The 22331-nt window shown below is 43.2% G+C and overlaps 2 protein-coding genes across 7 annotated transcripts in view; one reads left to right on the top strand and one right to left on the bottom strand.

The window, feature by feature from the left end:
- TATDN1 (TatD DNase domain containing 1) overlaps positions 1-11987 on the bottom strand; it is a 50565-nt gene extending 38578 nt beyond the window's left edge. For 3 of the 6 annotated variants that reach the window (XM_033203558.1, XM_033203557.1, XM_033203555.1), the window contains exon 1: positions 11909-11981. Coding sequence is in view for 3 of the 6 variants with exons in the window: in XM_033203553.1 (XP_033059444.1) it covers positions 856-883 (28 nt within the window). In the remaining 3 variants the exon portion in view is untranslated. Of the gene's footprint in view, positions 1-855; positions 885-11908 lie in introns of those variants that run through there. The other 3 variants (XM_033203554.1, XM_033203552.1, XM_033203553.1) reach the window with 2 other exon arrangements.
- On the top strand, positions 11984-22066 carry NDUFB9 (NADH:ubiquinone oxidoreductase subunit B9). The gene is made up of 4 exons (XM_033203560.1): positions 11984-12171; positions 15436-15628; positions 19060-19173; positions 21845-22066. Exons 1-4 carry the CDS (start codon positions 12071-12073, stop codon positions 21974-21976), a joined length of 540 nt encoding a protein of 179 aa, XP_033059451.1. The 5' UTR covers positions 11984-12070; the 3' UTR covers positions 21977-22066.
- Positions 22067-22331: the final 265 nt, after the last annotated feature.

Raw genomic sequence — 22331 nt, forward strand, 5'->3', positions numbered from 1 at the left:
AGCCTTTGGCTGGGAACAAAAGCAACCATTTCAAGGGAAGAAGTGGGGAACAGGAGTTTTACACTAACTGGGCTGGCTAACGTACATATTTAACAGGTTATAGAATGAGCTACGCATATTCATGAAAGGTGGACTTACGCATGTATGATAAGCAAACACACATGTTACACAAACCCCATGTTCTCTTGGGTTGGAGACTTAACATTAAAATGCAGTAAAATTAAGCTTCATATGTCAAAAGGTGCACAGCCTGAGTAAACCAGCCAGAACTAGTCTGTGACTGCTGGTCATTTGTCAGGAAGGAATGTGCAGTGCAACTGGTCAGCTGTCATGTCAAAAGCACAAAAAAGGAGAGTCTGGCTGTGGTGTCAGGTGGTTGGCTGAAGTCAGGAGAGGAGTGAGTCTTGTTTCCGTTCCAGGGCTGGTATCTATTTAACGCTTACAAACAAAGTCTGGTATCAGTTAGTGAGGAATGGGGTGTACTGAGGTGTAACCAACCTCTCATCTCATCATGGCTGGAAAACTTAGATTTCAAAGTTTTTCTGGGGTCTCCTTGGCCAAGGTGTGTCCATTCAGTCAGTCGGTGGGGCAGGGGGGTGCTTAGAATTTTATTTTTATTTCATGTTTCCCCATTTTAGCCACGATCTGCTGCAGGCAGCACCAACAGCCAAATGTTTATTTTGTCCCACGTCATTGCCAGGGTGGTGTGGCTAACTGTCCCAGATCCACCCATTCCCTAGGATAGCCAATTGGACATCCTAGATCAGGCAGGAATAGAGAGATGGCAGGTACTCATTAACCCATAAGGTATAAGAGATACAAGAGCCAAAAGGAATGGCTACAGAATTAACTTGCCTGTAAGTTCTATGCACTGAACCATCATAATTCTGGTTTTAACCAGGGACTTCTTGCAGTCCTATCATAAGTAATTTGAATGTTAAGAAAGTATGATGGAGACTACGAATATGACAAACACTTAGACAGCAGCTTGAAAGGGATTTCCCAGGCCAGTTGGAAGCCAACTAAATAGATCGTTGAGAGGATTAGTAGTTCATACCTCTTGTAACCATTTAAGCTTGTTTGGATAGTCTTTCTCTAAGTGTCTTTTTTTTTTGAGACAGTGTCTCACTCTGTTGTCCAGGCTGGAGTGCAGAGGCGCCATCTTGGTTCACTGCCAGCTTCACCTCCCGGGTTCACACCATCCTCCTGAGTAGCTTAGACTACAGGCGCCTGTCACCATGCCCGGCTAATTTTTTGTACTTTTAGTAGAGACAGGGTTTCACCGTGTTAGCCAGGATGGTCTTGATCTTCTGACCTTATGATCCGTCCGCCTTGGCCTCCCGAAGTGCTGGGATTACAGGCGTGAGCCACCGTGCCTGGCTTCTAACAGTTTCTATTTCACCTGAAGTACTTATGTAACAGGAGGTATGGACCAAACAACTCCTTGTTTGGCTAGGAGAAAATCTGCAGCAATTTTATTATCTAATACTACTTGAGCCAAGGAGTTTAGGGATTTTTGTTGAGCTACAAGGCTTTTTGCAGCATCTGCAGCTATCTTGAGGTGGGAAATTAAAGAAAAATAAAATTAAAAAGAGAGCAAAATAAGTTTTCCTGTATTAGGCTGACTTGTCCCAGAGGCAGCAACAGGCACATCCCAGACCCAGGAAAAGTCTTGATATTATCTAATGTGCTCTGGAGACTCTCCCAGCACTCCCTCAACATAGGGAGAAGAAAAACAAATTTTCCTTTGTTTTATGGTATGAGTTTATAGATTCTTGTTCTCTGTAACTAGTAACTTCAAGTATTCTGTTGTATCTGAGAAGTATACAAAGGTCACGAGAAGCCTGAGTAGGCCTGAACTACAGCTGCCTGGGCACCATAGTGAAGGTTATGGGATAAGCCTGTGCCTAGGCAAACCTAGATAATGGACGTCTGGGTTGCTTGGCAACGGTCATGAGCAATCCTGAGTTTGTCCTGCCTCTATACCCTTGTTTTCACACCACTGTAAGCTTGCTTCAAGCTAGCTCACCTCCTTTTGTGACATGTGTATTAAAAGTCAAGTGCTGGCTTTGTTCCGGGCTCAGTCTTTGGACATGAGTCTGCTGGGCCTGAGTGCACTCAGTAAAAGATTCTCCTGTTTCAACCCGAGGTCTCTCTCATCCCCCTAAATCCTGCAACAATCTGACTAACAGTGGCAGAGACTTTTCAAATAATATCCTTATTGACATAAATCCCAACACTTGGAATTAATATTCCCAGGATGCTTTGATCTGTATCATCTTCATACCCTGCGAATACAGACCTTTTAGTTTAATAGTGGAGAGAAAGGGGGTCCTTCTGTAAGTTTGTGGAAGGATATGGGGGTTACAAAATATCCCAGCAAGCAGGAACCTTCTAACTGTAGGCTGTCAAGGCAACAGTGTGCCCAAAGCTGTGCAGGTGGATCAGACCCTATGCCACATACAAACACAGAGCCTGAATGGGGGGCACAAGTGATACTCCTGAGGGTGTCTTAATTAGCAGATGCATTCATGAGGAGCGCTGACATCACCAAACTGAACCATGGGCCATTTCTCTTGCAAGCTTTCCAGAATCCACTCACTTATTTTAAATGTAAATATTGTGGGCACTGTAGGGATACATTTTTAACTTTATTTATCTGATGTAGATGACACTTGTCTATCCAGTAGTTCTTAGGTCAAGAAGGTCCCCTGGTAGGCTGGGTGAGGTGGCTCATGCCCATAATCCCAGCACTCCAGGAGGCCAAGGCAGGTGGATCACTTGAGGTCAGGAGTTTAAGATCAGCCTGGCCAACATGGTGAAATCCAGTCTCTACTAAAAATACAAAAATTAGCCGGGCATGGTGGCAGGTGCCTGTAATCCCAGCTCTTGGGATGCTGAGGCAGGAGAGTTGCTTGAACCCAGGAGGCGGAGGTTACCGTGAGCTCAGATCTCACCACTGCACTCCAGCCTGGGTAACAGAGCAAGACTCAGTCTCAAAAAAACCCCAAAAAACAAAAAAGCCAAAGAACAACAACAACAACAACAACAACAAAGAAGGTCCCATGGTAAAGAATGGGTTTCCAATGTTAAAAACACAGGACAAATCAAAACAAGGGGTGACAATATCTGGGCTTTGAAGCAATTGGACCTGGAAAGTCAACAGGGAAAGGGGTTGGTTTGGGAAAGTGGTGACATTAGGGACATCTGAGAAGTCAGTGACAGATATTACCAATGGCACATATCTATCATGAATGGATCAGGGAAATTGTTGGCAAATCCAGCAATCCAACAAGTTTCCTTCTACTAGCAACATTTGGGACAGCTTAACTAAGTGTTATCATGCCATTCTCTGCATTGAGACAAGACAGAGGGGGAAAGAGGACAGTATGTGTATAAGAGTAAAAGGAACGGAGGGAACAGCCATTTAACAATTCAGAAAACTGAACCAAGGGAAAAACCATAAATCCCACAGAAATCCAAGGGGATTATCTGACAAACTTTAGGGACTGACCTTAAGTAAGAGAATACTTCACTACAGGAACAGAATAATGATGTCCTCAGGAGTGGGGGTCACAAGCCCCGCTCAGTTCTGATAAAGACAGGAAGAGGAAGCATACAGGTAGCTAACTAAACATTGAAGTTACCTAGTAGAAAGGCATGGAACAAATTCTATTAGTTTAGATACAGGCAAATTACTAAGTGAGACCCAGTGTATTTGAATACAGTCCTGGCCCTGGGTCTCACAAAAGCAGTTTATGTGGACTACTGCCTTTTTCTGGGTCTAGAGATAGGCTTTGGTTAACTGAAGTCTCGCGTAGAGACCGGCACCAACTTCCAAGTTTCAGCAGGGGTTGTTTTCAGATAAGACATGTGTGACTAGCAGTCAGGTCTCTGTAACTTAGCAGCACAAGGATTAATTAATAGCACCCATCCAGTAGGCTGGAGGAAGTATTTTAACTGATGTCTCTTCTACTACTTGTCATCACCAAGCTGGAGGTAGTAATACTGGAGTTTATGGCCTGTCGGGGAAGCTGTAAAAAGATTCTACAACCTGCAGTGATTGATCTTTACAGCTTTAACAAGCCCCTGGCAATAAGCCTAAAGTTCCCTCCTGTAATTGGGCAGGAGAAAATATTTCCTGGTCTAAGTGCACAGACCAATCAGTACAATTTCAAAAGGGGAGAGCTGACATTTACTGGTGGGAGTGGACTGCAGAATCAGTAACGCTAATGGGAGAGCTTTAGGCCAGGAAAGGTTAAGTTTGTGTAACTTTTGCCAGCTGGTTTTCAATGATCCCATTAGATTGTTCAATTAGCCCAGAGGACTGGTGAGAGTAGGCACAGTGAAAGTGCTGTAAAAGGGCACATTTAAAAAACTTGTTCTAGTATTTGGCAGGTAAAATGAGTGCCTCTATCGCTGTGGAATTCAGTGGGAACACCTTAGAGAGGAATGGTTTTTCTCAAGCAGCATTTCGGCCACCACCATGGCTGTTGCTTGTTTATAGGTGGAAGACTTACCTCAATGAAAATACATCATCAACCATTAGAAGAATAAAATTTAATCTGTGGGACGGTGGCAACTAAATGAAATCAAGTTGTCACATGGTTAAGGGACCCTAGGGGAGAGGAAATTGTCCTGGAGTGAGCCTCAAGAGTTCACCTGGGTTATACTGAGGGTAGATATTGCCAAGTTTATCTAGCTGAGGGGCAAGAGCTGGAGAGAGTCACCAACAGTAGCACTGTCTACCCTGCTGAATCATTTTGTCTGGATTCCAATGGATTAGATTACATATAAAGGTTGTTTGTCTTTGCAGGGTGCTGGGTAGGACTGGATGTCCATTTGGACCTTCCTGTAATTTTGTCTGGGGACTGGAAGTGCAATTTTGTTTAATCCATTTCCCTCTTCCAGACTTCAAGACTGTCTTTTGTGAAAATGAGTCTGCAAAGGTCTTCAGATGGGGAGGAGAGCAAGGAAGAAGAGCAAGGGGAGGAGGAGAAGTGGGTTGAATACATGTAACTTGGCAAGGAGCCACTTGCAGGGTGGCAGCTTTAGCTGCCGCATCCACTAGGAGGTTGCCTTCACTGTCTTCTGTCTTGTCAGAGAAACGTCCCTGGACAATAACGGTTAGGGCTCAATGAGCCTGAATGGCATCTAAGAGAAACAAAACAGTCTTTGTTTTTGTTTTTTTTCTGAGACAGAGTCTCACTCTGTCGCCCAGGCTGGAGTGCAGTGGTGCGATCTCAGCTCAACGCAACCTCCACCTCCCAGGCTCAAGTGATTCTCCTGCCTCAGCCTCCCTCGTAGTTGGGCTTACAGGTGCGTGCCGCCACATCTGGCTAATTTTTGTGTTTTTTATAGAGACGAGGCTTCACCATGTCTCCACAGGTGAAAGTCCCTTAAACTTGGTCAGGCTGGTCTCGAACTCCTGACCTCAAGTAATCTACCTGCCTCAGCCTCCCAAAGTGCTAGTATTACAGGCGTGAGCCACTGCACCCGGCCTAGTCTTTGTTCTCAAAAGGTTGTCCAGAGGAAGTAAAAAAATGCTGTTTCTAGAGCATGCCAAAATCACGGGCAACTCCAAAGACATACAAGCTGTCTGTATAAATATTAGCCATTTCATCCCTGGCCAGAGGCAGGCCCAAGTGAGGGGATGCTAATTCTGCTTGTTGAGCAGATCGGGCAGGTGGCTGGGGGCCTGATTCAATGGTTCCCATCAGAGACCACCACATAGGCTGCACAATGGAAGCCAGCAGAATTTTTCAGAAAGGATCCATCAGTGGGTAAGGGGGTCTCCCTTAAGTCTATATAGGTGAGAGAAGGGTGTTTGTAAAGACAACGCAGTCTTTGGGTGCACAAATCTCTTTTTTTTTTTTTTTTTTTTTTTTTTTGAGACGGAGTCTCGCTCTGTCGCCCAGGCTGGAGTGCAGTGGCCGGATCTCAGCTCACTGCAAGCTCCGCCTCCCGGGTTCACGCCATTCTCCTGCCTCAGCCTCCGGAGTAGCTGGGACTACAGGCGCCCGCCACCGCGCCCGGCTATTTTTTTGTATTTTTTTAGTAGAGACGGGGTTTCACCGTGTTAGCCAGGATGGTCTCGATCTCCTGACCTCGTGATCCGCCCGTCTCGGCCTCCCAAAGTGCTGGGATTACAGGCTTGAGCCACCGCGCCCGGCCACAAATCTCCTCTTAAAGGCAAAACGGGGTCAGGCGCGGTGGTGCACGCCTGTAATCCCAGCACTTTGGGAGGTTGAGGCTGGCGGATCATGAGGTCAGGCAATCAAGACCATCCTGGCAACACGGTGAAACCTCGTCTCTACTAAAAATACAAACAATTATCCGGGCATGGTGGTGGGTGCCTGTAGTCCCAGCTACTCAGGAGAATGGCGTGAACCCGAAAGGTGGAACTTGCAGTGAGCCAAGATGACGCCACTGCACTCCAGCCTGCGCGACAGAGTGAGACTCTTTCTCAAAAAAAAAAAAAAAAAAAAAGCAAAATGGTAGTTACATTAAGGAGGTTACAGTAAATTATGGTTAGGTTAGAAGAGGAGGAGAAAAGTATCTCATAGGAGGTCAATCAACTGGCTTAAAGATGCTGAGTGAGGGGACAGGTGCAAAGGGCCTAAATCGAATGAGAAACATATACAATGAAAGGGGAATCTCAGGAGTATTTTTTGGTAGCCTTGATGAGGGCTGAGGGGGTGGTGACTGCCCACAGTACAGGAAGGAATGCCTCGTGAAACTGGTCAGCTGTCATGGTGAAACTGCAAAAAAGGAGGGGAGGCTGGTCACCATGTCAGGCAGTTGGCTGAAGTCAGCAGAGGAGCAAGTCTTCCATTCTTTGTTTTTCCAGGGCTGGTTTCCGTTTAACTTTTAGGAAAAGTCCAGTATTCGACCATGACCATCTTATTATGTTTGGGAATTTGTTTTTCATGTTTTTCTGGAATCTACTTGGCCAAAGAGGGGGGGTCTGTTCAGCCAGTTTAGGGGGCTTAGAATTTTATTTTTATTTCACAGGGACAATTAGCCCAGCTGCTTTGGCAAGTCAGTGCCATTAAAAAAAGAAATGCGCTAGATCAAGGGGCTGGTAAACTAAGGCCCACAAGCCACTGCCTACTTTTGTTTGCCTCTCAGCTAAGAATGACTTTACATTTTTAAATAGTTGAAGAAAATCAAAATAATATTTTGTGACACATCAAAATTATAAGAACTTCAAGTTTCAGTGACCATAAGTTTTACTGGAACATGGCCACACCTACTTACATACTGTCTATCACCTGCTTTTGAATGACAAGATGTGAGATAGGAAAACTGTATTCTCATATTCACAATACTCTGAATACTTCTTTTTTTTTTTTTTTTTTTTTTAAGTAGAGATGGGTCTCACTTTGTTGCCCAGGCTGGTCTTGAACTCCTGGGCTCAAGCAGTCCTCCCGCCTTGGCCTCCCAAAGTGCTCGGATTACAGGTGTGAGGATTCATTTCTGACGTCACGTAGGTGTGGGGTTTCCTCTCCCAACAACCAATTCTCTGACACCAGCTGGGTGACCTACAATTTAACTCAATTCTCACACTATCTACCTGGAGATAACATCAGACGGCAGAAGTCAAGGGCTCAGTCCCACAAGACTCCTCCCATTCCAGATGCCAATTACAAGCAGTAGGTTCCCAGGTTACCTACAACTTGTCCAACTTGGCTACAATCAGAGGTTCCCACAACCCCCTTCTCAGGTTTGATCATTTTCTAGAGCAGCTCACGGAACTTAGGAAAGCACTTTACTTATTACCCATTCATTATAAAAAGATGCAGCTCAAAAAGGACCATGTGGAACAGACACATAGAGACATGTATGGGTTTTTACAGAAGCTTCACCATGTAGGTATGATTGATTAAATCACTGGCTATTAGTGAACAACTCAACCTTCAGTTCCTCTCCCCTTCCCCAGAGGTGGGAGTGGGTGGGAGGGACTGAAACTTCCAACTTTCTAATCACATGATTGGTTTTCCTAGGCAAACCCCCATCCTGAGGCTATCCAGGAGCCCCCAGTCATCAGTCATCTTAGTAGCATACAAAAAGACAGCACTTAGGAGATTCCAAAGGTTTCAGGAGTTGTGCACAAAGGAATGGGAGCAGAGAACAAATATGTATTTATTATTACATCACAGTACACACAAGGGCAGAGGTGAATAGCTGCAATGAGATCACATGACCCTCAAAGTCTAAAATATTTACTATATGGCCCTTTAAAGAAAAAGTTTGCAAACCTCTGCACTTGATTTAAAAACTTAAGGAACAACCAAATGTGTGGCTCTAAATGGGATACTATTTTGGACATGACCACCAACAGACATTTTTGGAACAACAGGAAAAGTTTGAGTATGGTTTTGGTATTAGTTAAGATGAAAATTTCCTGAAATAGAAAGGTGGAGACTGTGATTGAAAAAAGCAGATTACAAAAGAGTAGCCTCAGTATGATCTTATTTTGTTTGGTATGCCTACAGAAGATCTCGAAAGATAGATATGGAGGTGTTATGTGTGATTTGGAGGAACTATATTAATTTGCTTTTGCATTGCTATAAAGGAACACCTGAGACTGGGTAATTTATAAAGAAAAGAGGTTTATTTGGCTCATGGTTCTGCAGGTTGTACAAGATGCATGACACCAGCATCTGCTTTTGGGAGGATCTCAGTAAGTTTCCAACCCTGGTGGAAAGGAAAGGGGAACCAGTGTGAACTCATTACCACAGGGAGGTCATCAAGCCTTTTATGAGGGATCCACCCCTATGAGATGGATGGTGGGAAGTGACCCAAACACCTCCCACTGGACCCACCCCAACATTGGACAGCAAATTTTAACATGAGATTTGGAGGGGACAAATATCTAAACGATATCAGGAATGGAATGTGATGTTTTTATTTTCACTGTTGTTTGTATTTTGCATTTTCTTCTTGCACAGATATTTCTCATTTTTTTGTGTACTGTGTAGTCTAAGATTAATGTAGTAGAGATTTTGGCATATAATCGTTGCAGGTAGAAGTATTTTTGAGAGTGGAAGAGTTTGTAAATAACACCCAGGGAACAGAATATAAAAAATTCCACTTGTGGAGAAAGAAAAGAGTTTAAGCTGGGCTAAAGAAATTCTCATGCTGGCCGGTGGCTCCACGTGTAATCCCAGAACTTTGGGAGGTGGAGGTGGAAGGACTGCTTAAGGCCAGCAATTCAAGAGCAACCTGAGCAACATAGCAAGACACTGTCTCTACAAAAAAAAATTAGCCTGGTGTGGTGGTGAGCGCCTTTAGTCTCAGCTACTTGGGAGGATGAGGCAGGAAGATCACTTGAGCCCAGGAGGTCAATGCGGGAGCCATGATCTAAGCCACTATACTCCAGCCTAGGTGACAGAGCAAGACCCTGTCTCAAAACAAACAAAAACTCCCACTGTTGGTGTATAGTTCTAAGGGGCAGTCACTTGTTATACAAGTAGAAAAGAGAAATGTAGAAAGAATTATAATGGTCAGCTGTCTTAAACCAAAATCTAAGGTAATTTTCACAATACTCGTTTAATTTTTCATGCAATTGTCCCATGTGAAGCTTGTTCATGGACCAATCTTCCAGAGATTTAATATGGTGTTTTTCAAAGTATTTTTTCAGAACTCATTATTAGGCTAAGAAGTTAGTCTAGCGATTCCTGGACAGAATTTTTTTAAATGACACAAACTGAAAGATTAAATATCAGAGTAAGTCATATACCAAGGATAGAATGCATAATACGATCTCATTTCTGTTTTAAAAAGGAAAAAAAAAAAAAACCTTGATATGTTGTATTTTTATGAATCTGCATAACAATCTATTAAAAAATTAGGGAAGGCTATACTTTAAACTTTTAATACGGTTACTTTAGGAGAGCGGGGCTAAAGGAGACCATGCAGAAAAAAATTTATTCCAATTATTTATTCCAATAAAGTCACCTTCTCTAAGAAGTCTTTTCTTGCTTATTTTATCTGGTGCTAATCCCTTTACTAATTTTCTTATCACCTTAGCACTAAAGCCACTCATTCATACTTCCCCAAACAGTCATTGTACTATGCCCCTAGGAAAAAAATATAAATACCATACCAGAGTATTTGCCTTAAGAGTTTGATCTAGTGGGAAAGACAGACTCATATTTAATTATAAATAATGTGGTATAAGTTTTAAGGAGTAAGTAGGCAGACAGGCAACAGGGCAGGTAGGCAGAGGGAATATTTTGGCCCCAAACTGCCACTCTAAAACCTTGTCAGAGGTAACAAACAGCATGCACAAGTGTTTATAGAGCAGTCCAGGGATGGGCTAGAAAAGACTGGACAACAGAAGGGCTTTGTATGGTCTGAAAGTACTTAGACTATCCTGAGGAGAATGAGAAATTCGAAGCAAAAGAAACATGTAGCTGATTTGAGTTTTAGATACACCAAAATGGAGTCTACATGGAGGATGGATTTAAGACATTAATTTGAGGCAGGGATTTAGTTGTATAACATAAACACACTTTTAAAAAGTTATGTGCCCTTTCTTTATGGAGGACTACATGGCTTCTTATTCCATCTCCCTCATCAATTATATCAAACGTTAGGATGGAAAGGCTAAGACACGGCAATGTCTTATTTGAGGACCCCTCCCCAAATCCCTACTCCAGGCTTTCCCACAGCAATTTCAAAACCTTTTTCCTGGCACTTAACATATTCTTCCCTGCGTTTGCTTTTGACTGTACAGTACATAGGTCTTACGTCTCCAGTCTGAAAACTGCACCACTAGATTTTACAGTTCCACAGGACTTAGCACAATGTCTTTGAAAAAAAATACTGATTAAATAACTCTCAGATGTAAATGTATAATCCTTATCTCTTGATTGCCAGACCACATTCCCAATTGCCCAGATATCTCTACCTGGATGTCCTATAATTATCTCAAATTTAACCTAATCCAAATGGACCTGGGTACCTCTCCTCACCGCCAAACTAGTCATGCTTCCATTTCATATTTCAGTATTTTTCCAAACCCTGCGTCATCTTTGTTCACTCTCTACTACCGGCCATGAACACTCAGCTGCTAAATGCTCCACACATCTCTTCCATTTCTCTCTCTTTCTATTACCCTAGTTTAAGTCTTGAAATGATTCCATACCTCTCCCTATTTCCCACAAAAGCTACATAATAGCTATCAACATTACCGTGCTAAAGCAGAGGTGTGATCACTGTCATTTCCCACCTTCAAATAGCTGGAAATCCCACAAAGACGAGGACCATGCCCATTTAAATCCCAGCAGCATTCTCGCTCTCTTGTTCTACCGATGCTGACTGGATCATTGTACTTGCCAAGTACAGAATTTTTTTCTCTCCACTACTTGTGTTCTCTAGTTTCTCCACTAGATGGTGATGACCGTAGAACTGAGAGCTTTGTGCCCTGTGTTTCTAGGCCAGTGCCAGGCCCACTTGAGGCGCTCATTAACTATGATATGAACGAATGAAAGGTTGAGTGAATTGGTCCCTAGAAGCGGTCATCCTCTCTGCCAAGGCAGAGGGGAAGGGCCGGGAGGTGCACGTGGGATGAATGGGAACACAGTGATTGGCCTTTTTGGAGTTTTTTCTCTTTTTTAAAAACAGAATATATTACAGATGTTGAAAAGAGCACAAAAATCATAACTGTAGGGCTTGGCTTGTTAATTTTTACAAATAAACACACCCTCGTGAACCCAGGACCTAGATCAAGAACCAGAACATTACCAGCACCCAGAAACCTCCCCGCGCCCTCTTCCATTGAGCGGCCCTTTCAACCCTTACAAAGCCGGAAGGCGCAATTCCTGGGTCCTGTGACCTTGGTTAACAACGCCTGGGACAAGTCAAAAAGACCCAAGGGCGTGGAAAACGCTCCTCTTACCGACAAACTTGAAGCGACCCATGACTGCGGATCGGAGACCTCCCCGGCGGAAGCGGAAGTGGCCGCCGGCTGTTCCGCCCTTCCGGCTGGCATTGTTACGTCAGCTGCCGCAGGCCTACGGATTCTCGGCTGTCCCCACGGCCGGGAAAGGTCAGCGCAGTCATGGCGTTATTGGCGTCGGGGGTCTACCTGACCCATCAGCAGAAGGTGTTGCGGCTTTATAAGCGGGCGCTGCGCCACCTCGAGTCGTGGTGCGTCCACAGGTAAGGAATGGGGACCCAGGACTCGGGGAGGTGATCCTGGAGGCCCCGTGGAGGTAGAGAGGCCCCCGGGTACCGGGAGGTTCAATGACTTCGGAACGGAATTGGAAGGTGGCCTCTCGCTCCACAGAATCCTGTCCTTAGACCTGGGTTCGAATCCAGGCTTCTCCACCCATGGCCGGGAGATCTTGTAGAGTTGCTTATCGGGTCTGGGCCTCAGCTTTTTGTTCAGTGAAACGGACGCAGGAACAGCGCAGAGGGTCGCAGGAAGATTAAGTGAAATAAAGGAATGCGCCTAAAATTGTAATTGTCATGGGTCCAGCGCTCGCTAAATAATCGTTTTCTTCACGATATTCTGCTTTCCAATATTAACAGCAATAAGCTATGCATTATTTTCTTTAGTCAGCAAAACTCTAGGAGTTAGGAATTATCTTAAGCTTATTTTACAGATAAGGAGGTAAGCACAGCTAGTAACTTGCTCAAGGTGATAGCGTTTGTAAGTGTCTGAGCCAGGGTTAAAATTTAGGTCTTACTCCAGAGCATCATCATTCGCCCACACCTCCCATTAGCTTTTCTCTTTTTAGCTTCATCTAGTCCTTTTCATTACCTTTACATCTTTTTCACCTCTTACATAATTCTCTTTCCTTCTCTATCCATCTGAGACTAGTGTTAGAGCATAGTGTAGATTTTAATAACCTAAATTCAATGCAGGGCTGGCTGACAACCCAAGATGTGTGAGTGCCAGGCCTCCACTCCAGTCTTACAACTCCCCAAACCTATCTTATAAGAAGGGCTTCTGGGAAAAAACTCCATGGAAAATGGAGTAGACCTGGAAGAATTGCACAGGGTATCCTCGAAGCCCAGATTGCATGTATGTGACTATTAGAAAGTCACTGACATACTTCTCTTGATTTGGCAGGAAGATGGCCAAGTACAATGTGATGCGATTGTTAGTTTCTTCCTTGAGTTTTCCTTATTTATTTGACAGAATTTGCAATTCAGATTCTGTGCTCTATGCTAAATATATAAATGTTAGTAATCAATTTTTGAGCTGCAACAGCTCATGGATTAGTGGGGAAAATGGACATGTGAACAAATTGATGATGAAGGAAGTTGAGCCATCCAGGATTCAGGTATCCCAACACAAATGATAAATGTTTGAGGTGATGAATATCCAAATCACCCTGATTTGATCACTATACATTATATGGATGTATTAAAATATCATGTGTACCCCGTAGATAGGTACAATTATTATGTGTCAAAAAAAGTTAAACATGAAAAAAAGAATTCAAGCAATACTGAACTACAGCTGGGAATACTAAAGTCCATAGTCCTAGAGGAAGATGATATAAACTAGCTACTATGACAGCTATGGCTCAGCATTTTTAAGATCTGACATTTTTTCTCAATCCTTGCCTTAATTTCTTCCTCCATTTGCCCTCATCGTGCTGTTCTCTGTGGTTCCATCCTAGGCTTACTGTGTTGCTGTATGTACTTTGGGCAGCCTCATTTAGTGCTGGGACTTGAGTCACCACCTGCGCTCATTTGTGTCTAGAGCTGTAGTTCAAATTGTTTGTTAGATCACCAACTGTTGGCCGGACATGGTGGCTCACGCCTGTAATCCCAGTACTTTAGGAGGCTGAGGCGGCTGGATCAGCTGAGGTCAGGAGTTCGAGAACAGCCTGGCCTACATGTGAAGCCCCGTCTCTACTAAAAATACAAAAATTAGCCAGGTGTGGTGGTGGGTGCCTGTAATCCCATCTACTTGGGAGGCCAAGGCAGAAGAACCGCTTGAACCTGGGAGGCAGAGGTTGCAGTGAGGCAAGATCGCCCCATTGCACTCCAGCCTGGGCAACAAGAGTGAAACATTGTCTCAAAAAATAATAATTAAAAAAAAATTGAAAATATCACTAACTGTTCTCTCAAACTCAATTTATCTAAATTCTTTGAAATCAAACTTGTTTTCCTATCACTCCCCATTCTGACTCTTTTCCCAAATTTCCTGCCTCCGCTAATGGTATTATTAGTAATTTAGTTACTGAGCTTTAAGTCTCAGAATTGATCTCAAGTATTTGCTCCTTACTCCTTTGCCAATAACACGCATACTCATACACCATGTATAATTCAATACTGGTTTTTGTAAATTCTCTTTCTAGTATGGTATTAGTAACTGACATTATTGAACACTTTGGATGTACCAGGCACTTTTTAAAGTGTGTTTATCTTATTGAATGTTTACAAGAGACGGAGTTTCGCTCTTGTTGCCCAGGCTGAAGTGCAAGGCACGATCTTGGCTCACCACAACCTCCATCTTCCGGGTTCAAGCGCTTCTCCTGCCTCAGCCTCTCAAGTAGCTGGGATTATAGGTGCCCACCACCATGCCTGGCTAATTTTTGTATTTTTAGTAGAGACAGGGTTTTGCCATGTTGGCCAGGCTGGTCTTGAACTCCTGACCTCAGGTGACCCACCCACCCACCTCAGCCTCCCAAAGTGCTGGGATTATAGGTATGAGCCACTGCACCTTGCCAGAAGACATTAACTTACCCCAGGTTACACAACTAGTAGTGGCAGAGCTAAGATTCAGGCCTACACAGTCTGATTGCAGAGCCTATTCTCATAACTTGGAGGTCTAAATGTCTCTAAATGTCTCTCCTGTCTCCTGTCACCATCACAGCTCCCTACTTTCAGGCCCTTGTCATCTGTGTCCTAGATTATTGTCAAAACCTCCTAGCTGATCTTTGCCCAGTTTCTTTAGAACTTGACTTTAACTTGCCTAAGGTTATGCAGCTAGTGTCAGAGTCAGGATACAAACCCAGTTCTCTATGAGCTAAGCAATACTGTTTCCGCCAAGTAACACCTTTCTTATTCATCTTTGTATCTCCAGAATTTAGCATAGTGACTAGCACAAGATAGAAGGAAATGGAAGTTGTCATTCGATGAATGTTGAATGATCCTACAGAGGTTATAGCTTTTCTCTTGCAAATTCTCTTTTTTTTTTTTTTTTTTGTTTAAATCCTCTTTCCATTGTTGGATGTAAGAGGAGAAAAATGGTTAGGGTATATATTTAATACATTATTTTTTTGCTGCTGCTGTTTGGTGGGCTATAGAGGAAGCAGCCATGATGATACGGCTGCTCCATTAGGAGGGTTGGGGGAGGTCTACTGCCCATCCAGAAGGTGTCAGGAGTGCAGCCTCCTGTCAGACAGCAACTCTGACCATGTGAGTAGGTAACATTTCTAATCTTCAAAATCATTTTGGTTTAAGAGACAAATACCGATACTTTGCTTGTTTGCTGAGAGCCCGGTTTGAAGAACATAAGAATGAAAAGGATATGATGAAGGCCACCCAGCTGCTGAAGGAGGCTGAGGAAGAATTCTGGTACCGTCAGCATCCACAGCCGTACATCTTCCCTGACTCTCCTGGGGGCACCTCCTATGAGAGATACGATTGCTACAAGGTAGGCGAGAATTACAATGATGACTGCCTTCTGAGAGATGGATTTTGTTTCTTCAGTCCCAGACATCAGCCTTAGAAATCACTTGCCCTTCAAGGGGTAGCTAGGAGACTTCTTTCCTGACAGTTGTCAGATGCAGGCCTACCTCATTTTATTACATTTTGTTTTATTGTGCTTGGCAGATATGTGTTTTTACAGATTGAAGGTTTGTGGCAACCCCGTGCTGAGTGAGTCTCTGGGCATCATTTTTCCAACACCATGTGCTCACTTCCTGTCTCTGGTTCTCAGTTCAGCAATTCTTGCAAGATTTCAGACTTTTTTTATTATTACTCTGTCTGTTGTGGTGAACTGTCATCAGTCACCTTCGATGTTACTATTGTCATTGTTTGGGGGCATAAAAACTATGCCCATATAAGACAACAGACTTAATCCATAAATGTGTGTGTCCTGACTGTCACCGACCAGTAGTTCCCCTGCCTCTATCCCTCTCCTCAGGGCTCCCTATTCCCTAAGACACAGCAACACTGAAATTAGGACAATTAATGTCCGTACTGTAGCCTGTAAGTGTTCAAGTGAAAGAAAGAGTTACATGTCTCTCACTTATATCCGTTGCACATCTCTTACTTTAAATCAAAAGCTAGAAATGATTAAGCTGAGTGAGGAAGGCATGTTGAAAGCCAAGATGGGCAGAAAGCTAGTCCTTTTCTGCTGGCTAGCCAAGTTGTGAATGTAAAGGAAACTAAAGGTTTTTTAAGGAAATTAAAAGTGCTGCTCCAGTGAACACACAAATGATAAGTGAAACAGTCTTATTGCTGATATGGAGAATGTTTTAGTGGTTGGGACAAAAGATCAAACCAGCTACAATATTCCCTTAAGCCAAAGCCTAATCCAGAGTAAGTCTTTAACTCTTCATTTCTGTGAAGGCTGAGAGAGATGAGGAAGCTGCAGAAAAAAAGTTGGAAGCTAGTAGAGGTTGGTCCATGAAGTTTAAGGAAAAAAGCCATCTCTATAACACAGATGTGCAAGGTGAAGTAACAAGTGCTGATGGAAAAGCTACAGCAAATTATTACACAAAAGCTGGCTAAGATAGTTGATGAAGGTGGCTGTACTCAACAACAGATTTTCAGTGGAGATGAAGTAGCCTTTTTTTGGAATAAGATACCATCTAGAACTTTCATACCTTGAGAGAAGTCAATGCCTGGCTTCAAAACTTCAAGGACAGGCTGACTTTCTTGTTAGGGGCTAATGCAGCTGGTGGTTTTAAGTTGAAGCCATTGTTCATTTGCCATTCTGAAAATCCTGGGGCCCTTAAGAATTATGCTAAACCTACTCTGCCTGTGCCCTAGAAATGGAATAACAAAGCCTGAGTTACGGCAAATCTGTGTACAACATGGTTTACTGAATCTTTTAAACCCACTGTCGAGACCTGCTACCATGTCTACTAACATAACATGCATTCTGCAGCCCATGGATCAAGGAGTAATTTCAACTTGCAAGTTTTATTATTTAAGAAATATATTTTTGCACAGTTATAGTTGACATAGATATTGATTCCTCTGATGGATTTGGGCATAGTAAAATTTTCTGGAAAGAATTCACCATTCTAAATGCCATTAAGGATATTTATGATTCATGGGAAGAGATCAAAATGTCAGCTTTAATGGGGTTGGAAGAAGTTGATTCCAACCCTTGTGGATGACTTTGAAGGGCTCAAGACTTCAGCAGAGGAAGTAACTGCAGAAGTTGTGGAAATAGCAAGAGAGCCAGAATAGAAGTTGATCCTGAGGACGTGACTGAATTGCTCTAATCTCATGATAAATCTTGAACAGATGAAGAGCTGCTTCTTATGGATGAATAAGAAAGTGGTTTCTTGAGATGGAGTCTCCTCGTGAAGATTTTGTGAACACTGAGGAAATGGTAACAAAAGACTTCACATAGTACATCAGCTTAGTTGATTAATCAGCAGCAGGGTTTGAGAGGATTGACTCCAATTTTGCAAGAAGTTCTTCCGTGAGTAAAATGCTATCAAATGGCATCACATGCTATAGAAGTGTTTGGTGAAAGGAAGAGTCAATTGATGTGGCAAACCTCATTGTTATTTTAGGAAATTGCCAAAGCCACTCCAACCGTTGGCAAACATCACCGTTTAGTCACCAGCCATCAGCATTGACACAATACTCTCCACCAGTAAAAAGATTGATTTTCTGATGGCTCAGATGATTGTTGGCAGTTTTTATCAGTAACGTATTTCTTTTGTTTTTGTTTTGAAAACGGTCTCCCTCTGTTGCCCAGGCTGGAGTGCAATAGCATGATCATAGCTCACTGTAGCCTGGACCCCCCGGGCTCAAGCAGTTCTCCTGTCCTAGCCAACCAAGTAGCTAAGAATACACGTGCACACCACCACACCTAGCTAATTTATTTTATTTTTTGTAGAGATGGAGTCTTGCTATGTTGTCCAGGCTGGTCTCGAACTCCTACCCTCATAGAATCTCCCTACCTCAGCCTTCAAAGGGCTGGGAATAAAGGCAGGAGCCACCTCGCCCAACCAATAATGTATTTTTAAATTATATACATTTTTTATGTATATTATGTGAGGTTTGCCACATCAATTGACTTTTCCTTTCACGAAATATTTCTATAGCATGTGATGCCATTTGATAGCATTTTAACCACAGAAGAACTTCTTTCAAAATTGGAGTCAATCCTCTCAAACCCGGCCACTGCTTTATCAACTAAGTTGTACTATTCAAAGTCCTTTGTTATTTAATCATATTCACAAAATCTTCACCAGGAGACTCCATCTCAACAGACATCATAATGCTATCGGACACTTTATAGTATAGTATAAACATAACTTTTATATGCACTGGGAAACCAAAACCATTTTGTGACTTGCTTTATTGTGATATTTGCTATATATGCAGCGGTGTGGATCCAAACCCGCAGTATCTCTAAGGTGTGCCAGTACTGTTTTTTAGGTGTCAAGTTTTCTCTGAGATGTCATTAAGACTTTCAGATTTAAGGTCGTACAGTATACTTTTTGCTATAACAAAGTTCGTTTTAGACTTTAAAGTGAACCAACTTGGATTGATGCTTAATATTTCTGAGATACTCTAATTAAGAGTTCCAAGTAAGATAAGACTACTCTGGATATTTAGAGAAGGCAGGTAGGTGAGGAATGAAGCCAATTCTCCTTGGACTGACGATGGTGCTATTTTTTAGCACCGTCTTTGACTCTAAGGCATTTTCCTTTATTATTGGTTCCTGCTTATCCTCTGCTGTTCCTTGCTTAGAGTTGGAAACAGTCTGGTAGTTGCAGTGGTTATAAAAATAAAAATGTACCTTGATCTTTGTCTTACATCTCCTGAGCAGGCCCTATCAGGGATAGGTAAGTGTGTCCTGTGGATTGATACCATGATTTCCTCTCCTGACAGCTCCCAGAATGGTGCTTAGATGACTGGCATCCTTCTGAGAAGGCAATGTATCCTGATTACTTTGCCAAGAGAGAACAGTGGAAGAAACTGCGGAGGGAAAGCTGGGAACGAGAGGTGCGTTCTACTTGTACTTCAATATTCCTTAGCTATGTAGATGGAGTCAAGTTTTGCTCCCCACATGCAGAGGTCCAGATTCCAGCCATGACAGTTACTCTGGGCCCTTGCGTCTCAGATATACTGTGGTATCTAAGTGTATCAGTTTAACATGTATAACCGCCTTACAAGTAAGGTAAAGTGCATTCCCTGGTCTTTTTGGCTTTGTCTTTGATTTTGCTTCAGATCTCCTTCTCTTTAGTCGTTTGCCTGACTTTCCTGCCTTCTTGCCATACGGTCTCTTAACCTGCCTCTCCACTAGAGTCTTAGGCATTTTTCAGTCATGTTAGAATGGTCAGTTATATTTTTAAAAGCTCAATCTTGCTGTAGTGTGAAGAATATATTGGAGAGGGGAAGAGAAGAAGCAGAGAGACCCTTCTAGGATTATTGCAGAAGTTTAGTCAAAAGGTTGTCATGATCAGCACTAGGGTGGATGAAGTGAATATGGAAGGAAATTTACTCAGGACATCATTTGGAGGGATGTGATGACTGACTGGATGTTGAGGGTGGGCAAGGGACGGGGAGGAATCAAGAATGGTTTCCGGGGCAGGGTGCAGTGGCTCACACCTGTAATCCCAGTGCTTTGGGAGGCCAAAGTGGGTGGGTGATAGCTTGAGGTCAGGACATGACCAGCCTGACTAACATGGTGACACCCTGTCTCTACTAAAAGTACAAATAATTAGCTGGGCTTGGTGGTGTACACGTGTAATGCCAGCTACTTGGGAGGCCAAGGCAGGAGAATTGCTTGAACCCAGGAGGTGGAGGTTGCAGTGAGCTGAGATTGCACCACTGTACTCCAGCCTGGGCGACAGAGCAAGACTCCATCTCAAAAAAAGAGAGAGAGAGAGAATGGTTTCTGGGTTTGAAGCTTTAACATCTGGAGTTTGGTGATGTTTACCAAGATAGGGAAGATTGGGGAAGGGGGCACAGGTGTCAGAGCAGCAATCGAGAATTGATTTTGGAAGGGTGAAGTTTGAGAATCCTGTGACATACCAAGTGCAGATGTCAGAAGCCAGCTTTAGATGTGGAAATCTGGAACTCCCAGGAGAGATTTGGCCTAGAAACAGAAACTTGGGAGTTTTCAGTTTTAAAAGCCATGGAGAGATGTATGGAATCTTTAGGAGAGAGTGTAGAGAAAGAAGAAAAGGAGAAAGGATTCTTTGTCCATTATAATTGGGCAAAAGATGATATATAAATTTGGGTTGGAAGTTTTGAAGATGACAGACTTGTGTAATAGCTTTTTATTTATTTATTTTTTTTTTAGTGAAATAAGAGGGAAAGCCCAGAACGAGTGGGTGCAGCATGTTTGGAGAATATGTGATAGTCATGGGGAGAAGGTGTGATAGTCATGGGGAGAGGAAGAGCTTGCTGGAGAGTACTCGGATGGCCAGGTGGCGAAGGCCCATTTGAGGTTGGGAATGGTTAGTCAGTAATGACTCCGATTTGCTCCAGCGTCTTTTTTCTCTTTAGCAATACTAAGCTATATGAGCACAGGCCTGAGGGTGTGTGGTTCGGTTTGTCTGTTGCTCAGAGAGAGTGACAAGGGACTTGAGGTTATTCGAGAGGAAGCCATTGTCATGATGGAATCGAAGCTGGATTGAAAAAACACAAAGTCAAGCCAGGGGGGCATATGCAGAGAGGGAAGGCCAAGTTGGGAGGATCTGTGAAACGGTAGTCTCTCTGAGTTTCAAGGAGGCATTTAAACAAGTGAGTGGGAAAGGGAGTGTGGTTGGACAGTGGGGTATTTGAATTCATGATTTGGAAGTTGTGCTGGTTCTGGTGATAACACTAAGGATATTGACCTTTGCAAGTGTTTGGCCAAGGGGGACCCGAAGGAAGGGCACTGTGGCCAAAGGGGGCAGTGTTTTGTCAGAAATGTCTCACCGTTTAGAAGCCGGAAGTATATTCATAGTGAGCCACGGGTTCATTCTGCAACTGATCACTGGGATAACCTCAACAATTCCTCCTTTACATATGCCATCACTTCAGCATTATTAAGCAGCACATGTGACTGGAGGCCTAGGGCAGCCACAATCCAGAATGGGTTATCCCCTGTTAGGACATTTATCTTGGCTATAACTAGAACTGGAAGTAGTAGGGCAGCATTTGGCAGAACTGGGCATATTTTTACCTGTGATTTTGTGGTTTATTTTTGTCCTTGGTTGCTAGGAAGGGGGCTTACAATGAACATCCCCAACATATTATGAACTGAGGTTTCTTAATGGTGCTTTTGGAGAACACTTAGCTGAGACACAAAAATAAATGTTTTTCTGGTCAGTGGGTGGGGGACTGTGACAAGGAGAATTGGAATGATAGTTGTCATGTTTTTGTCTACAGAGTAAGTGGAGGTCCAGATAATGAGGTGATGAAAAGGGGTGGGGGGAAGAATAGGAGGGAGGAAGAATAGGCTTGACTGTTTAGAAGAATGGGACAACCCTTAAGGAGACTTTTCTGAAAGTGTGGGTATGAAAATAAAGCAGGTATATGTGAAAAACACTTTTCAATATTGTGATCAAACAGTGTCATGTCAGTGACACACCAGAGATATAAAGCTGACCCTTCACTGCAGCAAACAGATTTTTATATTCAGTCAGATTCCTTTGGTAATGATTCCTCCCTTGCCTCCTTCTAGGTTAAGCAGCTGCAGGAGGAAATGCCACCTGGTGGTCCTTTAACTGAAGCTTTGCCCCCTGCCCGAAAGGAAGGTGATCTGCCTCCACTGTGGTGGCATATTGTGACCAGACCCCGGGAGCGGCCCACGTAGAGAGAGAGAGACCCCTCATCTTTCATACTTGCAAGTGAAATACATTACACCACATGCACTTGCCCTAATAAAAACGTCAATGAAATGGTCTCTGGTATGGCTGGCGTTCTTCTAAGAATTACCATGATGCCAAGTGACTGTGCCACTCTCATTGTTTTATCAATTGTGCATGTGAAGAAAATAACGGGACGTGTAGTCGGTCGGCTGTGTTCTCTGCAATAAATCACGGATAGCACACGTTACCAGTAAGGAAAAACTGAGGCAGAACCAGATTGAGGCGAATAAACTCTCAAGTCAAAAGCCTAATTAGCTGTGGTAACTAGAAGGAATAAACAAAGCCAAGAACAGAAATACT

Source organism: Trachypithecus francoisi, unplaced genomic scaffold, assembly GCF_009764315.1.
Source record: "Trachypithecus francoisi isolate TF-2019V2 unplaced genomic scaffold, Tfra_2.0 Lachesis_group7, whole genome shotgun sequence".
Taxonomy (NCBI): Eukaryota; Metazoa; Chordata; class Mammalia; order Primates; family Cercopithecidae; genus Trachypithecus; species Trachypithecus francoisi.

Bases quoted from the DNA above. Each gene is read 5' to 3' on its own strand.
- NDUFB9 (XM_033203560.1), top strand. From the start codon at position 12,071: ATGGCGTTATTGGCGTCGGGGGTCTACCTGACCCATCAGCAGAAGGTG. The intron at 15,629-19,059 runs GTAGGCGAGAAT...CTCTCCTGACAG, and splicing joins AGAGATACGATTGCTACAAG to CTCCCAGAATGGTGCTTAGA. The intron at 19,174-21,844 runs GTGCGTTCTACT...GCCTCCTTCTAG, and splicing joins GGGAAAGCTGGGAACGAGAG to GTTAAGCAGCTGCAGGAGGA.